Source organism: Peromyscus californicus, unplaced genomic scaffold, assembly GCF_007827085.1.
Source record: "Peromyscus californicus insignis strain IS unplaced genomic scaffold, ASM782708v3 Scaffold_2__1_contigs__length_46816999, whole genome shotgun sequence".
In the NCBI taxonomy this organism is placed as follows: Eukaryota; Metazoa; Chordata; class Mammalia; order Rodentia; family Cricetidae; genus Peromyscus; species Peromyscus californicus.
The window spans coordinates 34,283,464-34,298,380 of record NW_026294540.1 but is presented as its reverse complement, the minus strand read 5'-3'; the positions used below and the strand labels follow the sequence as shown (position 1 = coordinate 34,298,380).

Here is a 14,917-nt window from a genome sequence, read left to right as displayed (position 1 = left end):
TAAGTCCCTCCTTCAAGAGAACATGGGGCTGGGAAGATGCTCAGTGGGCAAAGAGATTGCCACACAAGTTCAAGTCCCCAGATCTCACAAAAAAGGTCAGATGGTCATTGCCGCTTTCCAGTAGTCCCAGCACCCACGAGGCGGAGCCAGGGATTCCTGGAGATAGCTGGTAGCTGGACCAGATGAACTACAAGCTCTGGACCCAGCAAGTCTCTTGCTTCAGTCTATAAGGTGGAGAGCAACCAAGGAAGACACCAAAGGTCATCATCCTCAAGCCTCCACATGTATGTGAACACTTATGCCCTGGCATGTGCAAACAAGCAAACACACCTGCACTCCATGTATGCACACACAAAATGCAGACTTTGAGAATAATTATCCACACTTCCCAAGAAAAAACACTCTGGCCTCTGCAAGCACCAGACACATACTTGGTATACATACACACACAGACAAAACACATACATAAAAAAACAAGCTGGGGGTGACGACACATGCCTTTAATCCCAGATAGAGGCAGAAGCTCTGTGAGTCTGAGGCCAGCCTGGTTTACATATCACTAGGACTATTTAGAGAGACTGTCTAAAAAATGAAAAGCAACGGGTGAAATAAATTAGTTTATTAACCATTATATATAAAATATTTCAACATATAAACAATGGATCAATCTAATGCTGGTACCTGTCACCAGAGTATTCCAGACACGCTCTTCCCCCACAATGTCATGGCCAGCTGGCGGTAGAAATGGTCAGGACACACGGGTGACACTGGAGCAATGGTGGCTACACCCTGCGGCCCACCTCACTGGTCCTCCTCTGAGTTTCTGCTCCTCACAGAGCCCAAGGAGCCCTCTCTCTGCCCGACACTGTGGTGCTTCGGCATGAGAAGCTTCTGTTTCAACCCCGGAAGTTCTGAGATGGCTCCCATTTCGTGATGTTCTTCTTGGGAGTTAAAACCAGGAGGCAGAGGCAGGTGGATCTCCGAGTTCAAGGCCAGCCTGGTTTACAAAGTGAGTTCCAGGACAGTTGGAGCTGTATAGTGAGACTCTGAACCCAGGCATGAGGAGTCATGGCATGGGTAAGCTGGCTGCTTACGTCAACTGTGGAGATAGCACTGTGGGCCGAGTGCACACCCTCCTCCACAGCAGTCCGAGCCCGAGGTCAAAACTAGTGTTCTTGGGGACCATGAGGGACTGTGTCCAACTGGCACCTCATTACAAGAGCCACACAGGGAAGAATGCAGACCCATCAGTAGCTCTTTTCTGTTACAGGACAGAATTTTCCAGAACACCAAGTCCTGAAATGGTTTAACACCCAAAGCCACTGCTAATGAGGTTTGCACAGGTCCTCAGCTCCTGAACTCAGCAGTGCTATAACCTAACCCACCTCAAAGCTTCTGAACAGCCTCATTTACTTTGTTAGTTTGTGCATCTTGTGTGTGTATATACATATGGGTACACATGAGTGTGTGGAGCCATAGGTCAATCCTCAGGAAGGGTCCACTTTGTTTTTCGAGGTGGTGTCTCTCTGGCCTGGAACTCTCCAATTAGACTAGGCTGTTAGTCAGAGAGCTCCAGGGATCTTCCTGTCTCCAGCTCCCCAGGAATGAGAGATTACAAGTGTGCACCAACCACGCCTAGCTTTTTTTTTTTTTTTTTAAGACTTATTTATTATGTACACAGAAGAGGGCACCAGGTCTCATAACAGATGGTTGTGAGCCACCATGTGGTTGCTGGGAATTGAACTCAGGACCTCTGGAAGAACAGTCAGTGCTCTTAACCTCTGAGCCATCTCTCCAGCCCCACGTCTGGTTTTTTAAAACATGGACTCTTGGGGTTGGGGATTTAGCTCAGTGGCAGAGCGCTTGCCTAGCATGCGCAAGGCCCTGGGTTCGGTCCTCAGCTCTGGAAAAAAACAAAAACAAAAAAAACCATGGACTTTGGCCGCGCAGTGGTGGTGGTGGTGGTGGTGGTGGCGGCGCATGCCTTCAATTCCAGCACTCGGGAGGCAGAGCCAGGTGGATCTCTGTGAGTTCGAGGCCAGCCTGGTCTACAGAGCAAGATCCAGGAAAGGCGCAAAGCTACACAGGAAAACCCTGTCTCAACACCCCCCCCCCCAAAAAAAAAAAAAAACAAACCAACCATGGACTCTGGAGTAAACCAGGTCCTCCTCTTGTGAGGCAAGCGCTGAACCCACTGAGCCATCTCCTGCCCTAACTTGAACAGTCAGTGGGAGACTTTTCCTTGAAGACTCAGTCTACCAGGAGAATCAGGAAAGCACTGGAGGCCATACCACCAAGGTTAAAACCCAAGAGGAAGGAGCTGGTGTGAGGCCCAGACAGGAGCCTCGTCATCACTTCACCGTCCGCCTGAAGAGAAGAGAAAGAAGCGATGGGTGACCACACATGTCCGAACTGCCTAGAAGGGATCTGTCATGAAAAGGGGCCTTCGAGGATACTCGGGACATTCTACAAACAGCTATTGTGGCCAGGCCTGGCCTTCCTTAGGGAAGCACACCACGTCACATGTTTGAGAGACACAGCTAAAGTCTCACATGTCATTTAGACGAGTACCTGAGTTGCTGGGCCAGCCAGCTGATTCCCGATGGCCTCTGCTCAGGAGCTCTGGATGCTGAAGGCCTATAGAGAAAGTCAGATGTGTATTTATTAGACCCTCTTACCCACATCAAGAAATTCCACCTATGTCTATGTAGTTAGATAGTTGGGCTCCAACCCAGATTATATACAAACAGCTTGAGAAAGTCAAGTGTAACTACAGAGTAACTTAGCCGTTCTCCGACCTCCATCTATATGTATGCATGCTGTACCGTGTGTATCCTCTTATTCCCCAGAAAAGATTACAACCCAAAGGTAACGCGTGGGGCTGGCAGACAGCCCGGTGGAGAGCGCCTGCTGCACAAATCTGAGGACTTGTTGAATTCCCAGCACCCAGGTAAAGGCCAGATGCCAGGGTGTCCGAAATCCCAGGGATCCTACAGGGATATGGGGGCGGGGGTGGAGGCAGGCGCCTCCAGGGAAGCTCTCAAGTCAGCTGGCACACGCCACAGCAAACAAGAGGCTTTGTGTCAAACAAGGTAGGAATCAAGGACCAACATCCATGCACACACACACACACACACACACACAGAGTAAGTTATGTTTCATTTTGACTCAGGAGTGCAGTGAGAAGTTTCTACTTCTTATTAAAGTAGCAATAAGGATGTTCTGTGCCCCTTTCCACAAGACATGCCAATGTCCTAACCTAACCCCTAGCACCCAGGAGGGACCTCATTTAGAGACAAGTTTTCACTGAGAAAACCAAACTGAGCATCAGTCAGGACAGCAGGCCATACAACTGATCATGCCCTAACAGAGCAGAAGCAAGATGCAGACAGGCACTAGGAAAAACCACACCAAGACAAAGGCAGAGATGGGAGCAACGTGCCCACGAAGCCAGGCTCATCAGGGAGTACCAGGCAAGCCAGAAACTGGGAGAAGCTGGGAGAGGTTGTGCCTCTCAGAAGGAGTCAGCCAGCTGCCAACTCCGCTCTAGGCCCATGAGAATAAATCCCCGACGGAGTGCCCAGTGTGTGGCAGCTGCAGGACTAACTCTCCGGAGCCTGTGCTCACCTCCCCCGGCTGGTGGCGCTGCTCTCAGCCTGGCAGCTGTGGTCCAGAGGATGCCTGTGCTGAATGCAGAAGTTGCCACGGCACTGTGCACAAGCCAGCGGCAGCATCTCCTTCTTCCTGCATCCCGGTTTCGAGCATCGGTGTGTGAAAACCTGCAAGAACAAAGTCACTTCTGTGAGCAGCAAGTCACCAGCTCAGCTCAAACTGGCCCTGGCAGCTGGGCCAGGTGTCACAGGCCCGTGATTCTAAGTACTCAAAGAGGCTGAGTTAAGGGAGAACTGACTCCATGTGTGTGCCATGGAGACACACACATACACACACTCACACAGAGCCTCTGGTTGTGGCTTAGCAGTAGATTCATTCCCCAACACCACCCAATAAAAACAAAAGCAACAGAAACCACCTGAAGCTGGGAGACGGCTCAGTGGGTGAGAGCACCTGTAAAGGCCTAAACATCAAGGTCAGACCTCCAGCACCCATGTAAAAAGCCGCAACAGCTACACACATGCCCACAAACCCAGCCCTGTGGGGGACAGGGACAGGGGGCGGGGAGTGGGAGTGGTCACGGAAGCTTGCAGGTTGTCAGCCTAGCTCCAGGTTCAACAAGAAACCGTCATAGGGAATGAGGCAGAGCTGAGAGAGAAGGCCAGGAGACATTCTCTGGCCTCCACACATGCATGCAAGCACATGCATACACACAAACCAAAATGAAAATTTTATGTATTGCTTTTAAAGACTGGGTCTCACTATGTAGCCTTGGCTAGCCAGGAGCTTGCTATGTATCATGCTGGCCTTTACTCATAGTGATCCGTCTGCCTCTGCCTCCCAATTGCTGGAAATAAAGGCACACACTACATCTGGCTTTTTAAAAGGTAAAATAAAAAGCTGACAAGTCCTGGGCACTCAGAATGAGGATGCCAAGTTCTGTTTAGACAGGTTTTGCCAGGTTAGACGCAAACACTGGCTATGTAGTCGGCAAAGCTGGGGCACCTGGGAGAGGCAACAGGCGAGTTCCTGGAAGACTAGGCCGAAAGAAAACAGGCCAGGGAGGTGTGGGAGTCTACAGAGGCTTCTGAGTAAGGCCTTACTCAAGATCAGAAAGTCTGAGCTTGCTCTGCCCAGCAGGACTGCATAATAGCATGATTTGGCCAAGGGAGTGGTTACCAGGTGTTTTGAAGGGTCTACAGTTGTTGGTACTTTATACCTTGATCTTGGAAGGGATCTTGGTCTTTTGCCCCTCTCCTTGCTGATGGATAAAAGGACCATTACGATTAAAGTCTCAGCTGAAGACACTGAAGCTATCCTGTGTCTCTGTCTTTCTCTTTGTTTAGGCCTTTATTTCTATCTAATACTTCCTCATTCCTCTCTCCTCCAAGAACCCTTCAACAGGTCATAGCTGGTCTCCTACAGGGAGGGAGGCAAAGCAAGAGTGTCACAGGGGCGCCATGAGGGCAATTGGCTCAGGGGTTCTGGGGACAGTGGTTTCTGAGGCCTGCATGACCAGGCAGAAAGCTTTATCCACTGAGCTGCTCCCCAGCTCATGTGTGTGTGCATGTGTGTGTAAAAAGCTCTTCTAGAAGCTGCACAGTCAAAGTGTGTGTGTACTTACTCTGGAAAATGCTGGGGACTCCTGAAGACAAGGACCCAAACTGGGACCCTTGTGAGGCTTGGGAGCTGCTCCCATGCAGCAAACTCACCACTCACACACAAGGCAGGGAGACCTCAGCGTCCCACTGACTGTCAGCATTCCACACTTAGAGAACAGACCTCTGGGACTAAAAGACATGGCTCCATTTGTAGAGTGCTTGCCTAACAAGCGTAACATCCCGGGTTTGATTTCCAACCATATAAAACAAGCATGGTAATGCATGACTGTGATACTAGCACTCAAGAGAGGGAGGTGGGGGTTGGGATCAGGAGTTCAAGGTCATCCTTGACTATAGAACAATACTAGCCAGCCGGTAAAACTGGTTAAAAAAAAAAAAAGGAAAAAAGAAAGAAACCTGACCTTTCTCCCAAAGCAGCAGCAGCAGCGTGCGTGCGTGCGTGCGTGCGTGCGTGCGTGCGTGCGTGCGTGCGTGCGTGCGTGCGTGCGTGCGTGCGTGCGTGCGTGCGTGCGCCCTAACCCAACTCTTACCTTTTGGTTCCTCCCAGGGTGAAAGGTGCAATCTCTGTCAATGTGTTCTCCAACCACCACATCTGGGATCTCACCTCTTTTCACAGGGATGGGGACATTGCAGAGGGGACACACGGGCACCTGCACATCCTGAAATAATGAACATACGATGACACCAGCACTCACACTCAAATGTCACTCACACACAGTAAAATGTGTTTACAAGCGGGAGCACACTGGCGAGGACAAGGAACTATGGTGACAACGTAACAGTAAACCACCCAAGGTTGTCTAGTGGGATTCAGACACAAAAAGTACACCACCAGCTTTGGAGGGCCCTCAAAGGAGGAAGCTGGTGAGATGGGGGTGAGGGGACATAACATGGCCATGGGAGAGGACCCACCTGACCCCTCAGAGCCAAGGTGATGGGTGGGAACTGGCAGGAAGGATCCCAGCAGTCACTCTGCAGCTGCCTCTCTGATCTCAGTGGCTTTACCAACAGGGCGAGATGCCCTCGGCAGTGGAGGGGCTGTACCCCACTGCTGACTGCCAGCCAGAGACTGAGGGTGCTCTGGAGGGCGTGGAGGCAAAACTCTAAGCCAGGACCACTGAGGGAGGGATCCATGCCAGAGGGGATGGGACAGCTGACATTAGATGGAAACAGGGGTCACAGGCTTCTGTGCCCTGCTGTCTGCAGGAGGGCTGCCTCAGTTGGCTGATGTGCCCACCAAGAAACGAAGCATTCCTATGTGATCTCCAGATAGACATTTCCCAACATGGGCACAAGAAAGGTCCAGATGACAGAAACAGCTTGCCACCTAGTCATCAGTGCCTGGTAAACAGGAACGTGAGTCACCAACCCCACCCACCCTCATGACTTGGCTGGACTGTGCCCAGCTCTGGTTAAGGCATGTGATAAAGTCACCTACTGTCCATATGCCACCAGGGGAAGCAGCAGAGTTCACTGACATGACTTGTGAGTCACCTCTGGGATAGAGTGAACCCATGTACTGGAGTGACCTCCTAGTGTCTGGTGGACAGTGTACAATCTCCTAGAAACTCCTGCCACAATGACCTGAAGGAATAAGAAACTGCTGCTCCCTGGTGCAGGGGAATCCACAAGCCAAGTGTATAAGGTGAAGGACCAACTGTGAAGGCTGGAATGTGGGGCACACAATGAGGGTGCAGTTTTAGGGCTGGGAGACAGTCCAGTTGGCAAAGATACCCATGCAAGCACTGGGACCTGCGTTCTAACCTCAGCACCCACCTTAAAGCCAGGTTTGATGGAATATGCTGGTAAACCCAACACTTCGGAGGTGGAGACACGGGGACCCCCGGGGCTTGTGAGCCAGCTGGCCTAACCTACGTGGTGAACTCCAGGCAGTGAGTGACTATCTCAGGAAACAAGGGATGGCACCTGAGGTTGTCCTCTACTTGTCCCTCATACGCAGCACAATTCAGCTGAGAGCAGGCAGACTTCCCCGTGTGTCTCGGGGGTCACAGCCTACAGCCACAGTCCATTTACTGAGCAAGCTCAGTCCTGGCTTCCACACAAACACACTATCAGGAGACAGCACCCCTGCATGGAGCATAGGCTGCAGAGGCAATCATGGGCTCTTCTGACTTCCTGACTGTCTCAAAAGACTGCTTCTGCTGACCCTCTGCACCTACCAGGAACAGCTCAGAGCATTAATATTCCAGTATCCATGTGAGTACTTCCACACAATCTTGTAGCAAGCAGAGACACTAAAAATTGGTCATCTCAGGCTGGCCTTGAACTCAGAGATCCTCCTGTCTCTTCTGCCTCCAGAGTGCTGGGATTAAAGGCATATGTCACTATGCCCAGTCTCCAGGGACTTTAACTGTTTAGAAACCCTCAGGGAAGAAAGGGACCTGGTGAGCTCCTCTGTTCTGGTGCTCTGTAGTGCTGACTTTGATGGTTCTAAGAATCCAAATATGATAAATGACATAGAAGTGTATCTCTACTCTGTACTGCAAAAATTGCCTGCTTTTAGTATTGTATTATAGGTACGTCAGATGTGACCACTGGAGGAAATGGATGAAGGGTGCACTGATTCTCATTGTAACTTCCTAAAAATTTAAAATTACTTCAAAATAAAAAGCTAAAAATAAGTTTAAAAAAATTTGGTCATCTCCCTCCAGTTGTTTATTCCTTTAGATGCCCAACCTAAGAGGGCTGGGGAGACAGCTCAGAGACCCAAATTCAAACCCCAGGACCCATGTAAGAGCCAGGTGCTTGCATTTAATTTTGTTGTGTTGTTTGTTTTTGAGACAGGGATTCTCTGTGTATTCTTTACTGTCCTTGAATTTGCTCTGTAGACCTGACTGGCCTTGAACTTCGAGATCCGACTGCCTCTGCCTATCAGCTATCAGTGACAGCATGTGCTAACACTATGCCCAGCTGACAGCATGCATTTGTAACTCCAATGCTGGGAAGGCAGAGACTGGAAGATCTTGGGGCTTGCTGGCCAGAGTCAGTAAGAGACCTTGTTTCAAAAAATGTGCCAGATCTGGATTTTTAAATACAGGTTGAGCATCCTCAATCCAAAAATCCCAGATCCAAATACACTCCCAAGTCCAAGCTTTTTGACTTCCAACATGTTACAAATGGAAAAATCTCCTATCTGATCTTGTGTGACAGTTAAAATGCAGACCCACTGAAAATACCATGTAAAATCATCTTCAGAGGGTGTGTGTAAAAAATCTGAGACATGAGTAAACAGAATCCTACCCCAAAGACATGGAATTGCATGTGCACGTGTGGGTGTGTGTGGGTGTGTATCTCAAATCTGAAAAGAAAAAATAAAAAACCTGAAACCGTGGGGGGTGGGTTGGGAGAAAAGGCTGGGGGATGGGAGGAGGGAGGACAGGGGAATCTGAGGTTGATATGTAAAATGAATAGAAAATCTCTTAATAAAAATAAATAATAAAATAAATAAAAATAAGTAAAAACAAATAAATACAAAAAAAAATGTGGAAAGCAGCTGGGTGTGGTAGCACACACCTTTAATCCCAGCACTAAGGAGACAGAGACAGTGTCTGAGTTTAGGGCCATCCTGATTGACAAAGCAAATTCCAAGCCATCAGAGCTACAAAGTGAGGCCCTGTCTCAAAACACCAAACTAAACAAATAAGTAAATAATAAAATAAATAAAACTAATTAATATAAGCAGCTCTGTGGCTGGTATCCACTGTACTGATGGTACACTATACTGCTAAACTGTCAATGAGTTCACTGAGAAGCTAGCTCTGGAAGCCATGCTGCAACCCATCCCTACCCCATTTGAAACCCAATCCTGTTTGTCTCAAAGTGTCCTCCAAGACATCTTGACTGGGGGTGGGTGGGTCCCACCAACTCTGTGACAGGGAGAAGAGAACAGTGAGTGATGCAGACCAAGAATAGAAGCACCATGTCGTGGAGAACAGCTAGAAGGGAAACTACTTCCAACAGAGGGACCATTGCTTACCCTGTGATAGCAAAGTACCTGCAGTGGGAACAGGAAGCCAGAAGAGTACAGCAATTGGGAACTCCAGCTGACTCCCTCAACCCCCCGGTCTGCTTCTGCTGGATGATCCGAGTGCCCCAGTGGATGATGTTTTACTATTCACCTACCCACCCATCCATCATCTCCCCTTCTTCCAGCTCTGGCTCACCACCTACTCTTTTACCTTGGCTGGCTAAATACTTAATAAAGCCACTCATTCCATTCTCAAAGCATGACTGACATAGACCATTCTCATTCCATTCTCAAAGCATGACTGACATAGACCATCCTCTGGCCTGCACAGAACAACGGGACAGAACAGCTGTGGTGCATGCGGTCTAGACTCCAGGATGATGAGTTACCTTCTTGAATGCAAAGGGACACTTATGACTCCAATAGGAAAAATGGTCTTTACAGAAATCTTCTTTACATGCATCACATGTTATTGGCAGAAAATCTAAAAAACAAAAATCAAGCAAAACAGTAAATCATCTGAAAGACTGGAACCAAAGAATTACATACCACTCAAAGCAGGAATGTATCTACATTAGACTCCTTATGCCTTTAAGAGACACATACGCCGGGCGGTGGTGGCGCATGCCTTTAATCCCAGCACTTGGGAGGCAGAGCCAGGCAGATCTCTGTGAGTTTGAGGCCAGCCTGGACTACCAAGTGAGTTCCAGGAAAGGCGCAAAGCTACACAGAGAAACCCTGTCTTGAAAAACCAAAAAAAAAAAAAAAAAAAAAAAAAAAAAAAAAATCCAAAAACAAAGAAAGGGAGGAAGGGGCATTTATGGGTTGAGGATATAGTTCAGTGGTGGTGTGCCTAATATGTGCGAGGCCAGGCCCCGGGTCAATCCTCACACTGTGTCCCCCACCAAATGTTACTGTTATGATGTGAATTTTAGTTCTTTAAAAAAAAAAATAGCTGGGCGGTGGTGGCACACGCCTTTAACCCCAGCACTCAGGAGGCAGAGCCAGGCGGATCTTTGTGAGTTCGAGGCCAGCCTGGGCTACCAAGTGAGTTCCAGGACAGGCTCCAAAGCTACACAGAGAAACCCTGTCTCGAAAAACCCAAAAAAAAAAAAAAAAAAAAAGACACATCCTAGCTAGAAGGAGGGAAAACAACTTTGGGGAGAGGAAATTAAAAAAAAAAAATTGAGACAGGGGACTTATTTAGCCCAGGCTGGCCCAGAACTCACATGTAGCCTAGGAGGACCTTGAATGTCGTTTCTCCTGCCTGCGACCAGTGCTGAAATTTCAGGCATGAGGCACCACACTGGTTTTATGTGGTGCTGGGATGGAATCCAGAGCTTCATACATGCCCGGCAAAGCACCCTACCGACTGAGCCACAACCCCAATCCCAAAGCTAGAGATGTAGTAAGGCCAAGAGATGCCCAAGGACCCACAAAGACAAAGCTATCTTCTCAACACAGATTCCATTTCTGTGGTGTCAATCATCCAAGCTGTATACTGCATCTGCTTAGCCCTAGTGGCCTCGCCTGGCCTTAGGTGGATGTTAAAACTGCAGGGCTGAACAGACCCCATGTCCTGTACTGGAGTCCTCATGCTGAGAAGCCAGGGACCAGGACAGAGGCCAACTAGTTAGTTAATGATGTAATTAACAGCCAGGTGTCCCTCACAAAATGGCCAATGAAATACTGTTTCCTCACCTAGTTGCTTGCAAGTCGGTTCTGAGCAGTGCTTCCCCAAGTCAGGAAACTCCATTGTGAACACAGCGTCCAAAACACAGGTATTGAAGTATCACCTGTGGGAATTAGAATGAGGCCCCAAGTTAGTCACCAAGACCTGTAACCTGTGGCCAATGAGCATGAAGAGACTCCCTCTGTGGGGAGCATGGGATGTCCAAATCATCCTGGGGCCAAGTCACAAATGCTCAAGATTTCAGCAGAGAGGCCAATGGGAGTTTCTTCATAAACACCAACTCTCAGCCCAAGAGCCAAACCCACGGTAGGAGGGGCCTTACCATCTAGTCCCTTTAAGTCCTAGTTTACAAAGCCCATCCTAACCACGGGGTTTCCAGGAAAGCCACATTTCAATGCATCCTGAGATTCCCAGGCCAGGCTAGGTGGTGCAGGCCCGTCACCCCAACCACTCTAAAGGCTGGGACTGGAGAATCACACAAACTCTAGGCCAGCCTGGACAGCTCTGGGAGACCATGTGTATTCGTTTCCTTCTTGTTGCTGTGATAAATACCCTGACAAAAAGCAACTTCGGGAAGAAAGGGTTTGTTTTCACTCAGTTCCAGGTTTATAGTCCCATCACTGTAAGGAAGCCAAGGTGGCAGGGACCTGAAACAGTCACATCACATCACATCCATAGTCAAGAACAGAGAGGAATGAGTAAATGCTAGCACACTTGCTTGGGCACAACTCCATGTCTCCACTCCCATAGAGTTCAGGCCCCCCTGCCTAGGGAATGGTGCCACCCATAGTATACTGGGTCTTCCCAAATAATTAACTTGACAACACCCCCACCCCAGCCCAAGACATGCTCACTGGCCAACCCAATGTGGACACCCAATCCTCCATTGAGACTTTCTTCTCAGGCGCTTCTAGGCTGTCAGGTTGACAATTAAAGCTAATTATCACTCCCCATTTAAAACACAAAAAACAAAACAGTAGAAAGGGGCTGGGGAGATAGCTCAATTGATAAACTGTTTCCTTTGCAAGCATTAACATTGAATTTCAATCTCTAAAAAAAAAAAAAAAAAAAAAAAAAAGCCACGTAGTGATACATTGTGTACCCTAATAAACTTGCCTGAAGATCAGAGAAGCAGAACAGCCAGCCACTAGTTCTTACCTCTATGTATTCCTCAGTCTAAAAAGAGTGAGTTCCTGTTTCCTCAGGCCTTATATGCCTTTCTCTGCCCTGCCATATTACTTCCTGGGATTAAAGGCGTGTGTCACCACTGCCTGGCTCTGTTTCTCTCCTATAGTGGATCAATCTCATGTAGCCCAGTGTGGCCTTGAACTCACAGAGATCCAAAACAGGTCTCTGCCTCCCAGGTGATAGGATTAAAGGTGTGTGCCACCACTGCCTGACCTCTATGTCTAATCTAGTGACTGCCTCTGTCCTCTGATCCTCAGGCAAGTTTATTAGGGTACACAAAGCCAGGCATAACTGGGCATGGTGGCATATGCCTTTAATACTAGTACTTGGGAGGCAAAGGTGGGTAGATCTCTGTGAGTTCAAGGCTAGCCTGATCTACATAGTAAGTTCCAGGCCAGAGACAGTGAGACAGTCTCAAAAAGAAAAAAAAAAAGAAAGAAAAGAAAAAGCTAGGAGTAGTAGTTAGTTAGTTAGTGATTGGAATCCTAGTGCTGAGGAGTCACTGACAGATCATCCTTTTCTTTTTTTTTTTTTTTCTTTTTTTTTTTTTTTTTGGTTTTTCGAGACAGGGTTTCTCTGTGTAGCTTCGTGCCTTTCCTGGTACTCACTTGATAGCCCAGGCTGGCCTTTAACTCACAGAGATCCACCTGCCCCTGCCTCCCAAGTGCTGGGATTAAAGGCATGCGCCACCACCGCCCGGCAGATCATCCTATTTCAAAGAAAAGGGTGGATGTGCTGGCGGTGGTGGTGCACGCCTTTAATCCCAGCACTCAGGAGGCAGAGCCAGGCGGATCTCTGTGAGTTTGAGGCCAGCCTGGGCTACCAAGTGAGTTCCAGGAAAGGCGCAAAGCTACACAGAGAAACCCTGTCTCGAAAAACCCAGGGGGGAAAAAAAAGGGTGGATGGCTTCAGAGGAATGACATCTGAGGTTATTAGCTTAATAAAAGAACGTCTGGCTAGCATGTGGGAAGGGGAAGTTCTGAGTCCAATCCCCAACTCTGGCAAGAACAAAACAAATGTGAGAATGAGAAGGGCTGTCCATATTCAATTCATAGCTGCCACTGAAACTTACGATCTCCTTGGATTTCAGTTGCAATTTCATCTCCTCAGTACACTTGTTGACATCAAGAGTCTGTTCCCAGGTGCCCAATGACATTAGCTGACTACATTCCCCAGTGGAGTCTGCCCCTTGCCTCTTACTCCCTTATGCATTGAGTTGTACTTTGTGCTTACTACTTAATGATATCAGGCCAGAGCTGATCAGGGAAGGAGGCACAAGCCATTAATTAAACCACAAGAAACAGACAACTAGAAAGACTGGCATCCTGGAGACAGACCAGACTTAAGTCCAAGTCTTCTCTATGTCTGTCATCCATCAAATGGCTCAAAACTCCTGCACGTTCCAGTGTTCAAGTCCCCCAAAGATCTTCTTAATGTCTTTCTATCACTTCTCTTTTCCACTGGGAACTTATAATCTAGAACCTAGATTAGAACTCTCTGGCCTCAGTAAACATCTATTTGCCTTGCAAGGACCAATCTGCAGTGTCACTTTCTCAAACACCACCCCTACCACCTGCCAGCCTCCACCTGCCAGCCTCCACCTGCCAGCCTCCACCTGCCAGCCTCCACCTGCCAGCCTCCACCTGCCAGCCTCCACCTGCCAGCCTCCACCTGCCAGCCTCCACCTGCCAGCCTCCACCTGCCAGCCTCCACCTGCCAGCCTCGGCTCTTCCCTTCCTGGTGCGTTTAACTGCTAACTGCCGGTTCTCATTCCTGTTGGCTGGAAAATCTTTTGGCATCATACACAACAGAATCCTCATTATGAAATGTTCTTATTCAAAGCTACCAGAGCCGGGCGGCAGTGGCGGTGCACGCCTTTAATCCCAGCACTCGGGAGACAGAGCCAGGTGGATCTCTATGAGTTCGAGGCCAGCCTAATCTACAGAGCAAGATCCAGGACAGGCACCAAAACTACACAGGGAAACCCTGTCTCAAAAAACAAACAAACAAAGCTACCAGAATTTGATACTATTCCCAAATGACCATCGATTGATTCTTTTCTTTCTAGAGGGAGGGCAGTCTATATTATGTGGCCCTGGCTGTCCTGTAATTCACTTTGTGAACCACACTGACCATCAACTCAAAGATCTGCCTGCCTCTGCCTCCGGGAACGCTAGAATTAAAGGTGTCAACCACCGTGCCCGACCGGTACATTGTTTCTTGAGAAAGAGTCTTCATTACTTAGCTCAGGTTAGCCTGGAACTTGCGATCTAATGGCTCAACTTCCCCAGTGCAGAGACTACAGGCCTGCATTACCACACCTGGCCCACGACACCAGCTCAGGACAGTTGACCTGGGAATCTAAGATGTCACTGCCCTGAGACAGTAACTTCTTGCTGCCCTGGCCAGGGGAAGCCACAGCGCGGAGACGCCAGGCCCTGGTTCACCAGCTCCTGTGACCCTCCCCTCCTCAGCAGCACCTGTGACCCCGGTTCAGCTCGACCCACAATGACACACCGGTACCTGTCCGGGGTAGTAGCCGGGGATGGCGGCGGAAACAGACAAGCGGGGTCCTTTGTGATCAGCCCGGCGACACCACAGTAGGGACTGCGGGTCCAATCTCCGCGTGCCACCCGACTTCTCGCAAGTCCGGAAAGCGTAGCATTGCACTTGCGGCAGCCGGGGCCATTTATCCTCAGTCAACAGATACAGAGTCATGCATCCTGGGCGTTCCCGGCGCGCTCCGATGACGCCATATTAATGCCAACCAATCCCGCAACACCTAGGCTAGGCTCGCGGGCGCGCCCGAAACGT

General features: G+C 49.0%; 1 protein-coding gene across 1 annotated transcript; it reads right to left on the bottom strand.

The window, feature by feature from the left end:
* Positions 1-604: 604 nt before the first annotated feature.
* On the bottom strand, positions 605-14,851 carry Zfand2a (zinc finger AN1-type containing 2A). The gene is made up of 7 exons (XM_052754249.1): positions 14,627-14,851; positions 10,924-11,018; positions 9,612-9,706; positions 5,765-5,893; positions 3,628-3,779; positions 2,572-2,637; positions 605-2,367 (listed from the first exon to the last, which is right to left on the bottom strand). Exons 2-7 carry the CDS (start codon positions 10,976-10,978, stop codon positions 2,352-2,354), a joined length of 513 nt encoding a protein of 170 aa, XP_052610209.1. The 5' UTR covers positions 10,979-11,018; positions 14,627-14,851; the 3' UTR covers positions 605-2,351.
* Between the last annotated feature and the right edge of the window lie 66 nt (positions 14,852-14,917).

Bases quoted from the DNA above. Each gene is read 5' to 3' on its own strand.
- Zfand2a (XM_052754249.1), bottom strand. From the start codon at position 10,978: ATGGAGTTTCCTGACTTGGGGAAGCACTGCTCAGAACCGACTTGCAAG. The intron at 3,780-5,764 runs GTAAGAGTTGGG...TTGTTCTTGCAG, and splicing joins ACCCTGGGAGGAACCAAAAG to GTTTTCACACACCGATGCTC. The intron at 2,638-3,627 runs GTGAGCACAGGC...CTTTCTCTATAG, and splicing joins AGCGCCACCAGCCGGGGGAG to GCCTTCAGCATCCAGAGCTC.